The sequence below is a fragment of the Castanea sativa genome, chromosome 3, assembly GCF_040712315.1.
Source record: "Castanea sativa cultivar Marrone di Chiusa Pesio chromosome 3, ASM4071231v1".
In the NCBI taxonomy this organism is placed as follows: Eukaryota; Viridiplantae; Streptophyta; class Magnoliopsida; order Fagales; family Fagaceae; genus Castanea; species Castanea sativa.
The window spans coordinates 8,716,902-8,739,243 of record NC_134015.1 but is presented as its reverse complement, the minus strand read 5'-3'; the positions used below and the strand labels follow the sequence as shown (position 1 = coordinate 8,739,243).

Below are 22,342 nucleotides of genomic sequence, written 5' to 3'. Positions count from 1 at the left end.
TAATATCATTGATAGATTAAAGAAAGAGTCATGTAGCAACAAAAGCTGCAAACACATAACAATTAACACCATAACACTACATTAAACTTATAATACTCTGAAACTCGATTACTACTCATTAGAAGACATTCTAAGAATGACTACTACCTTTAAATCCCTATACTTCCTTGACCACCCAACGTCACTCTTCATATTCATACTTGTTTTTAGTATCACCATCTGGGTCAGCACCTATGAAGCACCGACGTGGCAAAATGGGTGCCGCACCCGCGTTCGACATGGCTTGATGCGGGGTGCGGAGGGTGACGCCGCTGCCCGTGCGTCGGTGCCGCGTCCAGTTTTTTTTCCCCAACTCGAACTGATTCGGCGCCAACTCGGGCTGATTCAGGCCGAATCGGTCTGTATCAGTCAGTACTGGCGCCGATTTAGGCCCAAATTCAAAAAAAAAAAAAAGGTGCAAAATGCACTGTTTGATACCTGTCACTCTTGTCTCACGTCTCAGCTCAGCTCCTCTCACTCTCGTCACACCTCTAGCTCCATGCCTCCACTGTTTTGTGCTTTGTATTGTTCTGTTTTTTTTTTGGGAGAAAAGACTTTGTTCTGTACTTCTATTTCTTAAAGCCTCTATCCTATTTCTTAAAAGATTTTATTTTGTTTTTTTTGCTCCTGACCAAACACGTGAGCCACACACTGTGCCACATCTTTCCCTTTTATATATATATATATAAATGGGAAGCTACACCTATTTTAATATTTGCCACATATATCATTTATTTTGTTTTTGAGCTGACCAAATACGTAAGCCACTAAGCCACATCTTTTTTTTATTATTTATTTCTTTATGGGAAGCGTCATCTATTTTAATATCTCTATCAATAATTCAAGTGTCAAAAACTTCTGTGTACTTATTACTATCTATTTTTATTATTATTATTATTATTATTATTATTATTATTATTATTATTATTATATAAAAGAGCATGCTTAGTAATATATAAAATATATAAATAAAAATATTTTTAATAATTTTTTAATCGCCGCACCTCGCCGCTCCCACTCTCGCACCCATACCTGCACCCGAATCTGGAAACGCACCTGTGCTTCATAGGTCAGCACTCAGCATCAGAAGTGTAAGTGCTGTATAAACCGGCCAGTACCATAACTCATCCCAGGCGTTGGCAAAGTTGTTGTGCTTACTCTTCACCTTTGGCGCTGCATTCTTTATGTTAACGTGTAATAGGCTGGAGGCTTTAGGCCCACATTTTTTACTTATATAACACACATATTTGCACTACACACTTACTTGTACTACGCACTCTGCCTTCTATATAAAGGCACTCATGTATATTTTATTATTTGAGAAATACAATAATATTCATTCAATATTTCTAACATAGTATCAGAGCCAATGCTCTAATCCTCTGGTGTGTAAGTAGTATTGTCTTTTTGGGTGTCATCCATTGCAACCATCACTATCAGAATCACCACTGCCTCCCCCATGACTACAGTATATCAAATGACATTGCCTTGCCACCACCACTGCTTTTGCTTCTTTGATCAGACCACAAGTTTACCCATTAGAAAGGACACTCTCTGATTTGCTATTCACGAGGTGAGCTAGTATTCGTCTGCTCAATGATCGGCTCACTGTGTTGCTGTTCTGTGCATTCTTCGATGCTTAAAGGGCACTTTTTTCCATGGCTTCTTCTACGTTGTTCAGTCTCCTCTTGTTTTCCGTGCATTCTTTGATGCTGATTGGGCAGGAGATCCCACTGATCACAGGTCCACCATTAGTTATAGCTTTTTTCTTGGTTCTTCTTTGATTTCTTGGTGAAACAAGAAACAAACCCTTGTGGCCCACTCCAGTACTGAAGCAGAATATCATGCCCTAGCTAACACCACATCTGAGCTCTTTTGGCTACGATAACTTCTTAAGGACTTAAGTGGGTCCACATCCTCTACTATTCATCTTTATTGTGACAACTAGAGTGCCATTCATATTGTTCATAATGATGTCTTCCATGAATAGACAAAACAAATCGAGATCGATTGTCATTTTATCCGTTATCATCTTGTCTATGGTGCTCTCAAGCTATTCTAGGTCTTCTCTAAAGATCAACTTGCAAAATATCTTCATCAAGTCACATCCTAAGGGACACCTTCATGCTTTCGTTGATAACCTTAAGTTGGTCTCATACCCATCTTGAGTTTAAGGGGCGCTATTAACGTGTAATAGATTGTAAGCTTTAGGCCTATCTTATTTATTTGTATAACATACATACTTGTAATACACACTTTGCCTCCTATATAAATGCATTCATGTATATTTTATTATTTACGAATACAATAATATTCATGCAGTATTTCTAACACTTTATATTCATAGGTGGAAGGACAAGAGGTGGGGTGCTCGAGAGTCTTTTTGAACTTATAAGCAAAAGCTAGTGTTCCTTCGGCAATCCCATCCAAGTTCAACACACTTACACTCGTCTTTTACCTTCTATTGCATCACCAAAACCTTCCAGTAGTTCCTTGATGGGAACACGAACTTTGCCGATATCTTTGTCCCTTGCACAGTGAGTTTTCCGACACGACTTGAGCTTAACAACCAGAGCATGGCGGTCCTCTTGGGTTTTGGGCGATTTTGATGTTGAACTTAACGAGAAAGTTCCAAGTTGGGTTTGAACCGCCTTCTGAGTTGACCAATGTTTTTTCCTCCATTGTTGTGGTCGCAAATGAAAACGACCGCGTAAGATTTCATTTTTGTGATATGATTTACGTACTTCAATTCCTCTGCAGATTGAATTAGAAGCTCTAAAGGCCTGTAATTCATTAGGTATTGGTTTTCGAGAGATGGGTTTGGGTGAGTGAATGTGTCTGCAGGTTTGCTGTTATGTTAGGCTTGGCGAAGTAAGGTGCCTTATCTAGCATCACTCATCATCTACTTATAAGTGCATGCAGACTGAGATAAAGTTGGAAGATTTGAGCCCTCGAGTAAGGTAGGTTGACTATAAGGTAGGTTGACTTATTCAAGAAGACTTTAATAGGACAAGCCTAATGTAAATATCAGTGCACAAATAGATAACATATAATGTGTTTTATAAATTAAAATTGTGACTAAAAGTCATGATTTCAGTTTAAATGTGTATAATACACAATGAGATTATTATTATGGGCACAATTAATTTGTTGAAGTGTTATAGTTCTACTCAACTCTTATTAAGTATCATATGAATCTATATGAAATCTCCTATCATCAAGCCACTCCCCACGGTGGTGCAGTTTTGGTCCCTTTTGAGTCCTCTTCACTAGGAAAAAAATAAATAAAAATGTTCACTTCACTTAATCATCAACTGGACTTTTAGTAAAGTTTTTGAGGCCTTTTTGATAGCAAATGCTGATGAACCAATCTTCCACGAAGGTCTCTTATCCTTAAGCTATGAACAAAGAAGAAGCCATTGAAATTCACTGCAATATAGACGCTACATAAACCTTATAATCAAGGTAACTTTTCCACGCGGAATACAAAATCAAGCTGATGGTATTAAAGTATTCTTACCCGTAGAATGTAGTTGGAACCTAATGGTTCCCTCCTAAAAAGACCTTTAAAACAATAAAAATTAAAAACCATCACCATACATTCTATCTAAAATGAAACCATATGTTGGGTTCTAGGAACTTTCATAATTAAACCCCCCATTGTAAAACAGAGTGAAAGAGAGAGAAAAGGACTTGAAGAAAATGAAATTGCTATTTAGAATGAATGAGAAGTAGTTACAAATAATTATCAATTACTGTTTATATACACAGAAAACAGGGGCTAACATTTTTCCTTCTAAAATAACTAATTAACTAATTTCTAATACAACAAATCACATTTTTACACTTGGCATCTTGTTTCTCTGACACATGGACTCCCTTTGTTTCTTTCTTGCTAGTTTCTTCTTTACTTTGCTCATCCCACTGTGCTTTCCTTCTTCAATTTTAACACTCCCCCTCAAGTCCTGAACGGGAAGATCATGGACTTGAAGTAGAGCTTTAGTTTGCAATTGCTTTGGCATGAAAATATCTTTTAAACCCAAATTCTGTGTTAATCTTGTGAAATAATTCAAGCCTAAAGCTTTAGTGAACACATCAACTACTTGTGCATTTGTATTCACATGAAAGGTCTTATTCATGCCTTCCAAAATTTTGTCTTTAACCAGATGACAATCCACTTCAATATGTTTGGTCCTCTCATAGAAGACCGGATTAGCAGCTATGTATAAGGTTGCCTAATTAAGATGTTCAATCTTCAAATCCTTAAGTAATTGAAGCACCCAAGTAATCTCACATGCTACACTAGCCATTGCCCTATATTCAGTTTCTGCTGAGGATCTTGAGAAAACTCCTTGTTTCTTTGATCTCCATGCTTTTAAAGACTCTCCTAAATAGATTGCATAGCCTATCAGTGACCTCCTTGTATTAGGGCATCCAACCCAGTCTGCATCATAGAAGGATTTAATATGCAAATTAAAATTGCTTGAGAAGAAGAATCCCCTTCCTGGTGATCCTTTGATGTACTGAAGGATTTTGTGAGCTGCAAGCAAATGAGGTTCACTTGACTTTGAAACAAACTGGCTTAACCTATGCACAACATAGGCAATGTCAGGTCGTGTCAAGGTTAAGTATAGTGAAAGTTCAAAATAGCCTGTAAAATACTATGAACGTTTAGACCCCCAATTAACAAATTACCAATTCAAGCTTAATATCAAACAAAGTATGTGTGGAAAATGAACATAAGCTTATAAGAGAATTGATAAACAATCTAGACCAAATAAAATCACATCCACAGCAGAAATTAAATGGCAAAGATTAAGAGGAGAGATGCAAACACAAGGACAACACAACGATGTGTTATTGAAGAGGAAACCGAAGCCCTTAGCGTAAAACCTCTCCGCTGCCCTCCAAGCAGTCAATAATCCACTAAAGAATGTAGTTGGGATACATGGATAACAGAAGACCCTCCAAGCCTAATCTACCCAGTGTACCTAAGCCCTCCAAGCTCTTACTCCAACGAGGTTGCACCGAACTTATTTCTTCTTTAGCTTACTGGATTCCGCTATAGCCCATAGCATCAACCAATATGAAATTGGTCTTTTCTTAACTGCTTCCCAAAGCACCAAACATATTTCTCACAGATATGGGTATGGTGAGAAAAATGTTTTGGTAATGTATCTCTCAAGGATGTAACAATGGAGAGGAAGAGAGTAGAAGAATTTGAAGAGTCTTTATATGAAGATTGTGGATGAGGCAGTCTTGGTTTTCTCTAGGGTTTCTCTCTCAAAATTCTCTCTAGAAGCTCTCATCGTTTCATGTGTATAAGGGGTATTTATACTAGAGTGAGAATGGAATGCAAAGAGTTAGGATTTTCTAAACAGAGTTGGCTGGAGACTTGGCCTCGCGGCTTGACTGAGTCGCGAGTTCAAACCGCGAGCAAACAGAATGGTCAGACTGGACTTTTGTCCTGTAGTGCTCCAGTTGGCATGATTGTTCGTCTTCTTTACATGCTTCACTCGTGTGCATCATCTGGCGGCTTACAAGCTGCGAGCCACCTGCGAGTTCTTACTTCACCGCACAATCTTGAGCATTTCTTCACACTTTCTCACACACTACCCTTACATGAATCCCACCTAAATACAGGGTTTCTAAGTGCTGAATTACAAGAAAATTGGCATGGAATAAAGCCAACAAAATGGTTGATAAATTTCAACCTTACATATAGTAATCTCCCAATTAACCTTCTGTACTGGCCAGGGTCTGCCAGTAGCTTTCCTTCATATTTTGAAAGCGTTAGGTTCTGCTCCATAGGAAATCTAACTGGTTTTGATCCAAGGAAACCAGTATCTTTCAAAATTTCAAGGGCATACTTCCTTTGAGTCAAGCTTATACCTGCATCAATCCTTGCTACTTCAAGGCTTAAAAAGTACCTTATGGAACCAAGATCTTTCAATCCAAAGCTGTTATCAAGCAACTTCTTCAAACTATCAACACAAGCAGAATTGTTTCCAATGAGCAATATATCATCAACATAGACCAAAAGAATAAAGTGCATATAACCCCTAGCTACCTTCAAATGCACGAATAGGGCATAAAATGTACAAGAAGTTGCTCAACACACAATGCTTTTTGATCAAGTCCAAGTAGAGTTGGAACTTGATCCCAATGATTACCTTTTGAAACATATTGGTAGACTGGTAGTTGTAATTTTCTGAAAAAAAAATCTTTCTCTCATCAACAAAGTATTTTTGATCATTCACCAAATATAAATAGATGGTGCCATAAGCTTGTTTATTGATCTTCTCCCAATCTTTATCTAACATCTCATTATGTTTGTCATCCAAACCAAATCACCAAAGTTTTACGCGGTTTAATAATACACTATGTTCATAGGTAGCAAAATCTCTCTATTGTTCTCTCAAATCTTTCTATTTATAAGATTTCAATATCTATTTCTTGTCAGAGCATTAGCATTTTATGCCAAAAAAGTTCTATTCTACAACCTCAAAACCTACTTTATCTATTATACCCAAGGTTGTCAAAATCGGGATCCTACGTAGGATTGTTGAAGGTAGGTGGGATTATAGATCGTAAAATCAGATCGTGAATCGTAAGATTTTACATATTTTTAGATTTAAAGCAAAAAATAAATTGATAATGATTTTGTATGTTGAATAATCACGTAAATTATAAATTCAACCATAAAAAAACTAAGATTTCCATCAAATAATGTGTGGGGAGTAAAAAGACCCTGATGGGAATATGGGCCGTTGGGCCATGCTAAGGAAGGCCGACCTGCTCTTGGGTTTAGAACTTGTCAGTACTGCGGGTCGGCCCATACGCCGAGGATCCGAGGATCCAGCCGAGGGTGAATTTCCCTTCGGATGGACACCGGAGAACCTGGGACTTCATGGTAAAGGTTAGGGAATGACACGGTCAAGACTATTGGTTAAAGGGGGTGAACCCTTGAATGTCCTAGAAGCACTGATGTTAGAGAAATACCAAGGATAAAGGCTGCCACCTCCACATTAAAGACCCTGCACCTACCACCCTGGCCGCATTAATGGGGAAGTGACACCTGAACAGTGGAAGGGAAACTTCTGGTTACTATTCAAAGGCACTGAGAAAGGAAATATCTAGGCTAAGGGGGAGTTGGGGCAACACGTGTACAAAGTATCACAAAGAGGAGTATTTAAGAAAAAATCTAGAACCGGAAAGGGGGACTCACTTTTTTGTAATCTAAAAAAGACAAAGAAAACAAAGAGAAAGAGATAATATAAGAACAGCCCTCGGCTTACGTCCGAGCAGGTTGATTTGTAATATTTCTTGTTGTTTCCAAGTGTTTGCAATATTTGGCTTGTCATTTAGAATGTGTTTGGATTCAAGGCTGCGTTTTGCGTTTTGCGTTTCAAGTTTTTTTTTTTTTTTTTTTTTTTTTTTTTTTTTTCAAGCCGCAGATGTTGACCAGTCGTCCGTGAACAGTGCATCCGTGCACTGTTCACGGACCCACAAATTTCACTTTTCAGCCACTTTTTCATTAAAAATGGGTCCCGCGGTACTATTCACACATTTTAAAATTATTTTGCTACAGTGTTTTCAGTTTTCAGTTTTCAGTTTTCAGCAATAAGTTCTATCCAAACGGACCCTTAATCCACGAACACTTCTAACCTGGGTTTCAAGCCCACTCTCTACAAATTTATATTGTTTAAGGCTCATTGGGCCTGAGCCCATAACTGTTCTTGGGGTCAGGTGCAATTGTGCACTTACATGATGTAATTTGCATGTCATACATCACTAAGTCTATATTAACGAAGCAAATATATTTAAGTTTTGACCCAATGTATCTAAAAAGTTCAATAAATGTTTAATTAGCAACCAAATACCAAAATATTTATCAAAACATATAGAAAATATTTTCCAAGTTCTAAGTTCCAAGTTTGAAATCTAAAATAAGTTAGCAAATAGAAACTAGTTAGCTACAATATGAAATCCGAAAGTAAGATGAATATTAAGGTGAAGTGAACATTTATATTCTCATTCTTATAACCACCGTCCTAAGTTCCTAATCATCATCCATTTCATTATCTATGTAGACTTTATATATTTGTATACTAGAACTACAAAATACAATTTCATACCCAACTATTCAAGTTATACCACTCAGCAACAATTAAAGAGCATGCTCAAAAAATTCAATCAATCAATATACAAATACAAGCATAATTGATAAAATTATGGATAAAGTTTAGTTACAAAATTGGTTGTAGCCTTAAGTTATAAACTTATTTAATATCTTTTTATTGGAGGTGAATTTTGACAAATTTACTATTGGATTACATTTTCTTTTAAAATCCTCCATATTTACAAAATTTTAAGAAAATTAAATATCAATAGATACGTCATCAATAAATTTTTTAAATTACAAGTTTTTGTAATTTAAAATTATGCACAAAATATAAGCTTATAAATCATATAGTAAATAATATCCGATTGACACAAAATTTAGCATGTGTATTAAGAGCATAAAGAACATGCAATTCAACGGTTAAATTTTCAAAATATGTTGTAATATTTATTTTATTGAGTGAGTTTGTAGCCTTAAGCTACAACCAATTTTGTGGCTAAATTTTGTCCTAAAATTATATATAAAAAAATAGTTTAGTAATATTATAATACAAATTAGTATATTGATGAAACAAATTTAACAACATTATAACTTAAAAGGCAGTAAAGTCAATATCAAATTCTTCATTTAGAAATTATGAAGTGTTCATTCATTTTGATTATAAGTGACTAGAAACTAGAAAATATTTGCTTAGGTTAACATAATTTTATAAAAATAAAATAAAAAGTCATATCATCACAACATAAAAAAATAAAAACCCTTAAATTTTCATTAAAACAAAAAATTTATCCCATAAAAAAAAATACCAAAATTTTTTGTTTTTGGTAAGATCCCATATGATCCTAAACGTTTTGGTGATATAAGATCGTAAAATTGTGAGATCTTACGATCTAGATCACAATTTTGATAACCATAATTATACCATCTCGTTTAATAACTCATCTCGTTTAATAACTCACCTAGTATCCCAATTTCTATTTTTATATCCAACTCATTAACCTAATATAATCTATCCCATCAAATAATATAGTGAATTCCCTTTTCTCTTTTATCTATTTTTTATTCTCTCCTTTTCACTCTGCTACTGCCAGAGAGCCTTTCTCTCATCTCCGTGCTCCCAAGTCCCAGCAACCATTTTTCTAAATAAAATAAAATAAATAATTAAAAAAAAAAAAATTCCCAGCAACCAAACCCACCCATACCACAAGCCCAGCAACCAAATCTATCCATACCAAGATCAACCAAATCTATCCATACCAAAATCAACAAGCATCCAATCCCAAAATAAACACAGCAAAATCCCAACAAACGCATACTAAAATCACCTAAAACCAAAAATAATTACAACAAATCCACATTAGATGACCCAAAACCATCGAACCCATCACGACACCGACATCGCACCACCACATCAAACCCAACGCCGTCAACCACCGCCGATCCATACCACTGAAACACAAAACCAACCAAAAACCCAAGCCAAAATACCCAATCTCCACACCGATTCAACCAAACCACCACACCCACTCCTGCAGCAACCCACAACCACCGAGAAAGAACCGAGTTAAACCCACCGAAACCGCGAGAAACCCACCTATCTAAACCCAGCCACAGAGCAAAACCCAGCCAATGATTCAAGCCCCAGCCCCGAAACCACCGAATCAAGCCACCGATTCAAGCCCCAGCCTCGAAACCACCGATTCAAGCCACCAATTCTATGCCCAGTACCACCGAATCCACCGAGAGAGTGAGAAGAGAGAACTGAATCCACCAAGAGAGAGAAGAAAATAACAGAGAAGACAGAGTGAGAAGAGATAACTGAATTCACCGAGACAGAAAAAGAAAGAGAGAAGAGAGACATAGACAAGAGAGAGAGTGAGGAGATATTTTAAATAAAATAATATCATTGTTTTTTTACATCCAGGATGCAAATATTTATAAAATCCCATACCCGGATGGAGCCTTGTTTTTAAGGTTTTGATGGTAAAATAGCACCTGGAGTGTTTACAGTCAAAATGCTAGTACTCCCGAATAATGCCTGAATAATGACGAATGAGGGGGTGTTGTTATAAAATCTAAATTCATATTTTTATATTTTAAACAATTTTACATACATTTTTACTTACATAAATTTTAAAAAATTATAAAAATTTCGTCTCAAATTACTCTACCAAACACTCTTTGATCACTTACTTATTTGACAATTAATAGATATATATATATATATATATTTTTTTTCTGTTGATGTTTAAGCATCAAATTAAAAAATGAGTCAAATCTCCAAACTTAATTCAAATTCTATCAAATGATCTTATTAATTTGATAATGAGTTTCACCTAATCCAAAACGGAAGAGTGCCAAAATAACTGATAACGCTACATTACAGTACTGCAACTCGATTACTAATCCCCAGAAGACATTTTTAGAATGACTAATACAACACTACAATGAACAGCACAAACCACCAAAGAAGACAGACTAATTAACCCACTTTCCAATACATAGCTTTTGAGGTGTGCATGGGCTTGCATTATCACCTAGATATCATATAACCCTTTAGATTCCTATAATTTCCTTGACCTGTTGATCACACCCAGTTTCAAGAATTTTCATCTTCATAATCATCATCAGGCTGTTCATTATCATCATCAGGCTGGAAAAACGCCATGCCCACCGCACCCATTAGCCCTGAGCCTAACCCTTCCCCCAATCCCTCAACAAGTGGACCTGTGAAGCCATTAGCACCTCTTTTAGGCCTCCGCTTCACATTCGGATCAGTAGGTGGGTGATCCACAGTCCTCCCGAACTTATAAGAAAAAGCTAGTGCTCCTTGTGCCTCACCATCTGAGGTCACAACGTTTTTACTCATATGTTTTTCATCTTCTGCTGCATCATCATCATCACCAAAGCATTGCAGCAGTTCTGAGATGAGCACGCGGACTTCACCAATATCTTTGTCCCTTAAACCGTGAGTCTTCCGACGTGACTTGAGCTTAACAACCAAATCAAGATGGTTCTCCTGAGCTATAGCAAGGTTGATGGTGAACTTAACGTTGAAGTTCCATGTAGGGTTTGAACCACCTTCTGAGTCAACCGATGTTTTTCTCTCAGAGGAATGGAGGATATTGTTGTGGTCGCGAATGAAAACTACGGCATAAGGTTTCATTTTTTTGAAATGATTTACGTACTTCAATCCCTGAGCGGACTGAATTACAAGCTCTAAAGGCCTGTAACTCATGTTGTGTGTACTTTAATTGGAGAGACGAGTATGGATGTGAGTGAATGTATATGCTGGTTTGCTTTTATGTTAAGCTTGGCAATGTAAGGTGGCTTATCTAGCATCACTCATAATCTACTTATAAGTGCACGAAGGTTGGAATATTCCTGGTAAGGTATCACAATTCATAAGTGATCTATTTTAATGTGAACAAGTCAAAGAAGACTTTTAGAATTAATATAATATTTTTGTAGATGACAGACTTATTCAGGAAGACTTTAAAAATTATTCACTTTAAAAATTAAAATCTTTGCCGACTTAGTCAATAAGACTTTATAATTTGGGAAAGTTGTAGGAATATTATTTTTGAAAAATTTTTATAGGAAAAGAAAAAAATTAATATTTAAAATTTTTTTCTATATTTTATAAAAATTGTTTTAAATTTTTTTAAAAATAATTTATTAACGTATGTCATATCACCCTATGCTAACCCAATCTTAATAATTAATATTATTGTAGATGGCTTGGTTGAGATTTGAGGAGGTGTGCGATTGTAGAATTTATTATTATTATTATTATTATTTTTCATTTTTAAGGAAGCCATAATAAATGTTGAAAACTATATGTTTTAAATTAAAAACATTTTTTCACAATATATTTTGTAATTGTCAAGTATTATTCTAATTGAAAATACTGAGAAATTTCTATCATTTTAGTAAAAAAAAAGAAAATACAGAGAAATGGATGAATGTTCCATCACCTTCTCATTATGAGTTTCCTAGAAAGTGAAAGAGAAGCGCACCAAGTGGGAGTTAAGAGACTGAGTCTATTTCCTCCACACGTTTCATGGCTATTCGTTGACAGGTTCACATGGATGGTGGGACTAAATGGCTATTCGTTGACTGGTTCACATTGATGGTGGGACTAAACTGGACTTCATGACCTTTCTATGTCCTCGCTTAGTATGTTTTTGTTAGATTTTAAAAGTTTAGAATCGCTTAGTATGTTTTTGTTAGATTTTAAAAGTTTAGAACAATCGGTAAATTGTGAACACAAATTTGTTTAGATATAGATTTTAGAGTCTATAGGATTTATTAGACAAATCTCAAGGTGTTGCAAGTCAGAATACAAGAAAAAGAAAGTTGCAAGTTCAGGAATTTAGACCGATCGAGATGCGAATTCTGCAGATTTAATTTTGGTCCACTACTCATTAAGTCTATTAAGTGATTAGGGTTTTAGATCTATTTCACATATATAGTACTTAAAAGAAACCCTAAAACGCGTTTTGTGAGGACTTTAGAGGTGCTCTTGTGAGATCTAAAATGTATTGTACCTTATCCTTTCAAAGTCACTATCAGAAATCATTCTCATACTATTAGAATCGGTAGATCTGAAGTTGCTGCAACAAGATCATATATAGCTTATGATTTAAACCTTCAAGGGTGGTCTTGGAGTCACAAAATGAAGAGTTTGTATTGAAAAACCTTTAAGTGAGACCTCAAAGTCACAAATAGGGAGTTTGTGTTCAGCAAATTTAAAATCAAATAGTTCGTGGAGTCGGAGCTGCACGTGGTCGTGTTAGTGAGTTCTACATGAGGTAGCTTTAAATTTAGGGTTTAAATTTATTATAATCTTTCATTCTATCATAGTGAATTTGTTTACCTTGAAGATAGTTAGGTTAAATTCCTCTAAGATTTTTACCTTGAAATGATTAGTTTCATTAGTTTTCCTAAATAATTATATTATTGTTTTCTGTACATTTCCGCACTAAAGTAATACGTTTACATGTGTTTAACCTAGATCTCATAATTAACCTAAATAAACACTTAGCTAATTTATTAGGCTAAACTTATATAGTTTTAAGGGTCTAAACAAACAAACAGTTTTTGATATCAACCATGTAGATCAAAAAGTAAAAAAAAAAAATTGTTATCAAAAGAGGAACAAAATCTTGACCAATGAGAAACGAAAGTTCCATGGATTTGATTACCGGATGCTGACTGGAGGTACAATTTTTTGTGAGATAAAGGTTCACAAATTTTATATACTCTAAATTCCTCTATTTTAAGAATTTTGATTTTTGTGGCTATAGCCCTAACATAATCTGTTCTGATACCACGTGTAAGATTAAAAAAAAAACGTTCTTGTTACTATAGAACACAACTAATTATAAGAAAAATAGCATTTTATTTATATACCTCTTGAGTCTTGACACCATGAAAATATCTTTATATTTGCACGCGCACGTTCAGCATAGGCAAGTCTTCCTCTCTTAGCTCCTACTTTCAAGATGACCCTTGACAAGTTTTAGTTACGATTTTATCCAACATTAGGAGTTTATAGTTATCATCAATCCATCATAGATCAAGTTTAAAAGTTAATATTTTACACTCTACCTCAACATAAGACCAGACAATTAAAAGTCTAATAAAAACAATATTTTACCAATGCCCAATAATTAAAATGGACTAGATTTGTTACATTGTTACATATTTTAAAAATCTAACCGTTACATTGCATGCTCTTTACACTCTTAATAAATATTTCAAGTTTTGTGCTAATAAGATATTATTTACTATATGATTAATAAACTTATTTTTTATGCATAATATTAAAATACATAACCTTGCAATTTAAACAATTAATTGGTGACATATATATTGATTTTTAATTTTCTAAAAATTTTGCAAGCATGAAGGATATTAAAAGAAATTATAATTCAATGGTGAATTTATCAAAATTCACATTTAATAAAAATATATTGAGTGAAGGTATGGCCTTAAGTTACAACCAAGTTTGTAACTAAAATCTTGTCCAATTAATATAACATATTCATGAGCTCTCAAGTATTGCGTGCGTGTGTAAATATATATATATATATATATATATATATATATATATATATATATAAATTCTTAATTTTCTAATATTAGGGTTAGTTATAATTAGGGATAGAGAAAATTCAATTAGATTCTATAATTGAAGTTCAATTTTGCGTCATGTGTTCTAAATTATTCATTTTAAAACAGAGTTTAATTCTTAATTTTGAAGTCAAATATGATTGATAGTCTTTAATTTTCAAATATGTTTCTCGATTGATCGAAAAAGTTCAATTTTTAGGCCAAAACTCTCTGCCTATTTCGATTCCTGTTTGACTCCTAGTCAATCAGCCGAAATTTGTTTGTCTGTCATTTTGATTGCTGCTCAATTCCTCTCAACTGATTGAAATTTGAAAATTTCAAATTATTAAAGGTTTTTACAGATCAATTTTGTCCTTGTCCTTGTCCTTTTCCTCTTCTTTCTCTTTTATTGCTCTCGATTCCTCATCTTAGAATTTTTTTTTTGTCATTATTCGAGTCAAAAGCTTCAAGGTTTTCTTCTATACTCTGGTTATGACTCTTTTGCCCTATCTTTTTGATCTTTTTACAAACATATCATGCATAATCATTAAAAAATTTGGAATTTTCAAACTTTGTAGATCTTGTGGTTTTTTATGATTTTGGATGTCTTTTTTTGAAACAATCAATGAGTTTTTGTGTGTGCATGATATATACATGATTCCACAGATTTAGTTTGAAAATTTCATAGATTTTGAAAATTTTCGAAATTATGGTCATGTGTTCTTGAGGAAATTGGGGATTTTTGTTCAATTGGGTAAAATTGGCTAAAATTGACCAGTTTTTGATTAATTGATTGTTTTAACATGTTTTATACCTGTTGTGATGTTCAATTACTCAATTTGTGTGTTTAAAAATAATTAGGATTTATGTTCTTCAAAAATTTGAGGATTTTTCATAAAACTTGATTTTTAGGATCAAATTTTCAAAACTGTGAGAAAATTGAACTTGTTAATGCATTAGTTCATGCATGACTTGTGTCTATGCGTCATGCATCATATAGATTTTGAAGATTGCATATATAAACTGTGTTTAAATTCTCTCTAATGCAGTCTGACCTTGTTTTTTTGTTTTTTTTTTCATTGAAAATTGACAATTTGACATAAATAGTTCCTAGCTCTTATTTGAACTTACACAATTTACCCTTGAAGTTATATTCTGTTTGCATAAGCAATCTTTTTGCTTATATTTTCTGTTAAGTGTTACATAAGATTGATACACGTGTTTAGTTCGTCTAATAAAATAATGTCACGTTATGTTTCATTATGCTGTATTATTTTCATTATTCTACATGGTATTATTTTATTGGATGAATTAAATATATATAAAAGATTGTAGAGACCTTAAATATCAGTCCTAAACTCTAATGAGTATACAAAAGTTGTCTCCTGCCTAGGTAGCAAACTTTGGTTTTGATATAAGTTTGTTGCACGGAAAATTCTCTAGAAGCATTGATTATAAAAACTTTATGGGTGAACTAAATATCTAACAAAAAATAATAAAAGACTAATACAACACATAAGATAATTGACGGATTAAAAAAGACTCATCTAAGGTTTGCATTATCACCTAGATATCATATAACCCTTTAGATTCCTATAATTCCTTGACCTGTTGATCACACCCAGTTTCAAGAATATTCATCTTCATTATCATCATCAGGCTGTTCAGCATCAGGCATGTCAGCATCATGGAAAAACGCCATGCCCAACACACCCATTAGCCCCGAGCTTAACCCTTCTCCCAACCCCTCAATAAATGGACGTGCGAAGCCATTAACAGCTCTTTTAGGCATCTGCTTCACATTCGGATCAGTAGGTGAGTGCTCCACAGTCCTCCCGAACTTATAAGAAAAAGCTAGTGCGCCTTGTGCCTCACCATCTGAGGTCACAATGCTTTTACTCATATGTTTTTCATTTTCTGCAGCGTCATGATCATCACCAAAGCCTTCCAGCAGTTCCGAAATGAGAACACGGACTTCACCGATATCTTTGTCCCTTAAACCGTGAGTTTTCCGACGCTACTTGAGCTTAACAACCAGATCAAGACAGTTCTCCTTAGCGGCTTAGCTACGGCAAGGTTGATGGTGAACTTAACGTTGAAGTTCCATGTAGGGTTTGAACCACCTTCCGAGTCAACCGATGTTTTTCTCTCGGAGGAATGGAGGATATTGTTGTGGTCGCAAATGAAAACGACGTCATAAGGTTTCATTTTTTTGACATGATTTACGTACTTCAATCCCTAAGCGGACTGAATTACAAGCTCCAAAGGCCTGTAACTCATATTGGATGGACTTTGGAGAGACGATCGAGTATGGATGTGAGTGAATGTGTATTCTATTATGTTAGGCTTGGCAATGTAAGGTGGCTTATGTAGCATCACTCTTCATCTACTTATAGAAGCGCACGGAAACACAGATAACGTTGGAAGATTCCTGGTTTCACAAGTGAGCTTCTCATAGATGCATGTAAGGGTATATAGGTTGACTTCAAGATAGGTTGACTTATTCAAGAATACTTTAATCATTTTGATGATGATCGTTAATGTGAACCATTCAAGAAGACTTTAATAATTAAATCTTTGTAGATGGCATGGTTGAGACTTGTGGAGGAGGGTGTGCGACGGAAGAATTTAACTTAATTTATTATTATTTTTTCATTTTTAAGGAAGCCATAATTAATGTTTAAAACCATATGTTTTAAATTACTAACATATTTTCACAATATATTTTGTAATTGTCGAGTATTACTCTAACTAATAAACAGAGAAATGGATGAATATATATGTTCCATCACTTTCTATTGTGATCATCCTAGAAAATGAAAGAGATAGGCATCAAGTGGGAGGTAAGCGATTGAGTCTATTTCCTACACACGTTTCATGCCTATTTGTTGACTGGTTGACATTAATACTGGGACTAAACTGGACTTCATGACCTTTATATGGCATGGCATTAGGGCCTACGTTATCCCTCACGTAACCAAAAAAAGAAAAAAAGATTATACATGGGCAATGGACATTAACTTAAAATTGAAACAAACTCCTTATCAAAAAAAATAAAAAATAAAAAATAAAAAATTGAAACAAACTCTATGTCATTGGACCATTGAGGATCATATAATGTCAAAAATCTTATTTAGTTTCTTACATATTACATACACTAATAAAGTCATGATACAAATTCAAAGATTCTGTTTAGTCATGCATCCGAGATAAATTTATCAAAGTTATGAATTATTCTAAACAGATAGTATGGATAATATTTAGACCTCAATTATCAATCACCAACTCAAAAACAATAATAACAAAAGGAATAAAAGGTAGTAAAGTAGAAAACCAATGAAGAAACTATACAAAAGAAAAACCACTATGTTGGATCCAACCCCGTAAAAAAATCATTAGAAATAAGAGTTACAAAAATCTACTTACAAAACCTTTGAAATTAAAATCTCTATTATAAATTGTAATACTTGTAAACGCCTCGCTTGCCTTTCTACTGTAATGGTTCATGAGCCTCTCGAATCCTTTTACACAAATCTCCTTTACCAAAGAATCCCATCCACAATCCGAAACTTAGGGCAAAAATAACACCAACTCTTTGTGGTTTCAAGGAGTCAATGGTTTAGATTAAAGGAAAAACTCTCAAAGTAAAATTCTAAACAGATCTCAGAAAGAGTAACACTCAAAGGAGAGGGATTTAGAACTGTTTTGTAAAGACCCAAGTATAGTCCTTGCCACATTTGCTCTTATAATCCAAAAGGCTTAGTTAGGCTACAATTGGGGCTCACTGTAATCACTTACAAACTTAAAATTCGTCTAATAAACACTCAATGCAAGATTTAGCACATGCCCATATAACACACACTTAAACAATCCAATCCAATCCAATCAAATCTACACAATTTGAGGTACCACAATCTCCCCTACTCAAATTCTTGACTTTCTCATTAAGGCCTACATTGTGTTGTAGTGCCCCAAGTCACATAGCATTATCAGGTTTACTCTAATACCATTTTATTGTGATGCCTCCAACCAAACCAATAGGCTAGATATATGAGAATGAATACACACTTGTAAACATTTCACCTAACAAGCTTGCAAGGTCTACCTAAATGAGTAAAAGAATCCTCAAACAATCAGTAGGTAAAATTAAATCTAATAACCGATAATTTAATTGTCAAAGTCTCCATAGCATTAACCAAAATAAAGTCCAAATTCTAAGTGCATAAAATACTAAATACACCCAATCTTATTTCAAAATATTCCTAAACACCTCTCATGCGCACACCCCTGCCACAACACTTGTTATTCCTTAGGATTTGAATTTGAAAGGGAGAGAAGAGGGGGGGGGGGGGAGTTTGACAACTCAATAAATAACCAAGTCCTAATTAACTAACTAAATAAAGCATATTTACATGTGAAATGAATGAGCTTAATTACATAGTACTTAATAAGCTTAGAAATGTTGTTCAGTTTAAATGGAACTTTGGACAAATGAAATGCAGATACTTAAAATGAAATTATAATTTGCAAAGTGTTCTAGAGCAATCAAAATTGTAATTTGCAATAACTATATTAAATTTCATATTCTTAACGAATTTCATTATTTTATGACTGTGATCAAGCTAGATCCTTGTAATTAGACTCAGAATCACGTGTAGGCCATGATACACCACAAAAGTAACTAGTTTTTATGCTAATGTATAACCCCCATACTTTGGGTCCAAAGTATAGTCAGTCTATACATTAATTCTTCTATAAGGTTATGTAGTCTTATGTCAGTCTATATCCAAAACCATATTTTTGACAATATTCTATTCAAATCATGTTTTTTTTATTTTAAATTTACACATGTTTTATTTAGATTTGAGAAGAATATAAAAATTTTAAAGTCAAGTTAAATTATTTAAATCATTGCAGCTAAATAATCAAATAAAAATATTTGAAAGAAAAGACAAAGATATGCTAAATTATTTTAATTAAACAAAATATAACTAGATCAGAAAAGGTAAGTTCGCACTTCTTCCTAACCTTCCCTTCTAAGATCCACGAATACCACCTTAAACAATGAGTCAATGACCCAATTACATCAATTTTTATAGGTGATTTTATTTACTTTGACGCTTGGTTAACTAATATCTTGTGATATCCGGCGCGGCCATTACGAAAGCTCTCTAACTACACACACACACACACACCAAGTAATAAAGGAATTTCTATATACATAAGTTCTAGATCTGTTCAATATCAAAAGAAAAAGAATACATCTAGAACATCTTATGATCAAAGTTAGGCCAACAGGTGAAAACCTCATGACCATGGGTGCATCATACTTTCTTTTGATGAATTGTAACTATCAATCAAGATCTTTACTATGCTCCACTTCTATGTACCAAGAATAAAAAATAACACCCGGCTTCTTTTATTTTTCCTTCACAACTAACGTCGAGATAGTCTCATAGCCTGTAATTCTCCCCAAAAACCACGCAACATGTGTGGGTATGGCCATTTGCCAATGCAATTATGCACAACGAGAATCATGTCCCTCTCTTCCCTTGAAATATGCAGCTACCATATGAGGGAAGGGTATGGTGGATTTCATACCCTTACGCTCTATTTGTTATAATGTAAAATATTTTTATGAAAATATTTTTTTAATTTTATGGTGTTTTTTTTTGCAATAAAATATTTGGTCAAAAATAAAATATTTTCAACTAACCAAATCAATCTAAGCAAATTTATGTAAAATTTTACGCTTAAAATTTTGGTAAAACTTTTTACATTTGCTTGCTCGCAGCCCACACTTATCACTCTCTTGCTCCCACAGTCACTTTCGCGCTTAAGACACTCCCTCTTTGATTTCTCTCTCCAACAAAAACCCAGTCACCTTTGGTCCCCTCTCCCACCAATCCCCAGCTCCAAGGTCTGAGGCACCACTGGCCAGCTCCAGCTTTCGTCAGCGCTGCCCATCGCCGGCGAAACCTAGATATGTTCTATCTTTTTAGATTAGATTTCTCCTGTTGTTTTCGTTTTTCTTCATCTCTAACCTTTCTTTGGTTTTTTTTAGGCTCGATTTCTATTCCTTGCTGGAAAAAAACACCTCAAAGTTTCAGATTTTTTTATCTATATATATTTTATTATGAATCATAAGTTTTACACATATTTGATTTCTTATAATTTTTCATATGGGTTTTTTAGTGTTGATTTGGTTGTGTGAGATTTATTTATTTATTTGATGATTTTGACATTGGTTGTTTGATATGAGTTAGGGTTTATGATTTTCAGATCTGATTTTTTTTTGGGGGGGTTTATTTATGTGTGGCATTATGATATTTTGTGATGAAATTATTCTAGACTAGTTTATGATATGTTTGAGATCCAAGATTCCTGGTTAGAATTTGAAGTAGCAGATCTGATATGAATTCAATGTTTGATTCCCTTTGAGGCCATGTTTGCACTTTGGTCCTTGGATTAAAGGCCGTTGCAGATCTGTTATGATTTCAATGTTTGATTCTCTTTCTATTATTTTTGTTCTTCTATGAGTATATAAAAAAAAAAATGCTGTTTATATGAGACCAAACAGCGTGGTGATCTGTTGTCAAAATCAAGCATTTCTGTCATGTACATGCTGTTTATTCTTGTTTAATATTAACATCATGTAGGGCATCATTGGTGGCCTTACCTTACCAACAAAGGATTTGGCAACAGATCACCACAAGTGCAGTGTTCATGTGGCCCACGTAATCAATCTTCTGCCCTGTTTTGTTCTTCTATGAGTATATAAAAAAATGCTGCTTGTTTATGAATAAGGATCTTCACTATATTTAAAATCATACTTCGCTTAGCTAATGAAAGAATAGGTTTACTGGTCAAGTTATGTTGAGGACCCCTTGAGGATTCTATGTGCAAATTTCAGCATATATAGGAAATAGAGGTGTGAAAGTTTTCATTATGAAGAAAATGCTGACCAGGTTTTCCTATGCTTTATTTTGTGTTATGTAAATGATTGTAAAATGCAATCTGATTAAAAGAATACAAATGCATCTTCTTCATTGTTCTAGCCTCTGCTCTTTGGTTGTGTGGTTGGCTTTTACTATTTTGTTTTAGTTTTGTGCGGCTAAAGAAAAGTTGAAAAACCCCCTTATCTTGGGAGGTTGGACCCTCATCTTTACATTTCTACTTGAATTTTGTTAAATCCCTTTTAATAGTAATGTATTATACATGACATTAAAATGTTAAGTTGTATTTGTTGGTTTTGATGTAATGTATAGGTTGCAAGTAAAACAAATGACACTGCTGGTGATGGGACAACGACTGCATCAATTTTGGCATGGAAAATTATTAAACTGGGTCTTTTAAGCGTCACTTCTGGTGCTAATCCAGTCTCAATAAAGAAGGGGATTGATAAAACTGTTCTAGGGTTGGTAGAAGAGTTGGAGAAGAAGGCTAGGCCTGTTAAAGGTTGTGATGATATCAAAGGTACCAGAGACTAAATGCAGCTCAAGTGTAGGTATAAAGGGTGCTGCTGGGTGCTTTTGTTTTCTTTCTGCATTGCTGTCTGTGTTTTCGCTGTTTTTTTCCTTTCTTCTGGTTTGGTTTGTGGATGGTTTACTGTATTTCTGTTGGCCATCTTGTACTGCCCATGTTGCTCACGACAAAGCTTGTAATAATCCATGCAGATTTCATATAGTTTACATCAATAAAGTTCTTTCTATTATCTCAAAAAAAAAGAAAAAAAAAAGCCTCATGCCTGTTTGTTTCATCCCAATAGTGTATCTAGTGAGCATCTCTTAATTCTTTGGTTTTGATTTTAATTCTAATTGTGAAAGATAAGAGTGGCAGAAAGAGTAGCTTTGTTTGATTCTGTATGCTGAGAAAGCAGAGAGAAGGTGCCAAAGTGAAGAGGTTCCAATGCTGACCAATTCAACTTCAATAACTTCAAAAGGGGTCTTTCTCAAATTTCTCTCATTTGTCCATGTTGGCACTATTACATGATTAAGAAAAGTAAGAAGTCAAGAGTTGGATTTGAGAGAGTGGACCAAAGAATTAATATGCTTGACAATG

At 34.3% G+C, this 22,342-nt stretch overlaps 1 protein-coding gene across 1 annotated transcript; it reads right to left on the bottom strand.

The window, feature by feature from the left end:
- Positions 1 to 10,763: 10,763 nt before the first annotated feature.
- Positions 10,764 to 11,402, bottom strand: LOC142628454 (protein SRC2-like). Its single transcript, XM_075802556.1, has one exon. It carries the CDS (start codon positions 11,400 to 11,402, stop codon positions 10,764 to 10,766), a length of 639 nt encoding a protein of 212 aa, XP_075658671.1.
- Between the last annotated feature and the right edge of the window lie 10,940 nt (positions 11,403 to 22,342).

What these genes read in the sequence shown, in the direction of transcription:
- LOC142628454 (XM_075802556.1), bottom strand. Translation starts at nt 11,402, where the DNA reads ATGAGTTACAGGCCTTTAGAGCTTGTAATTCAGTCCGCTCAGGGATTG.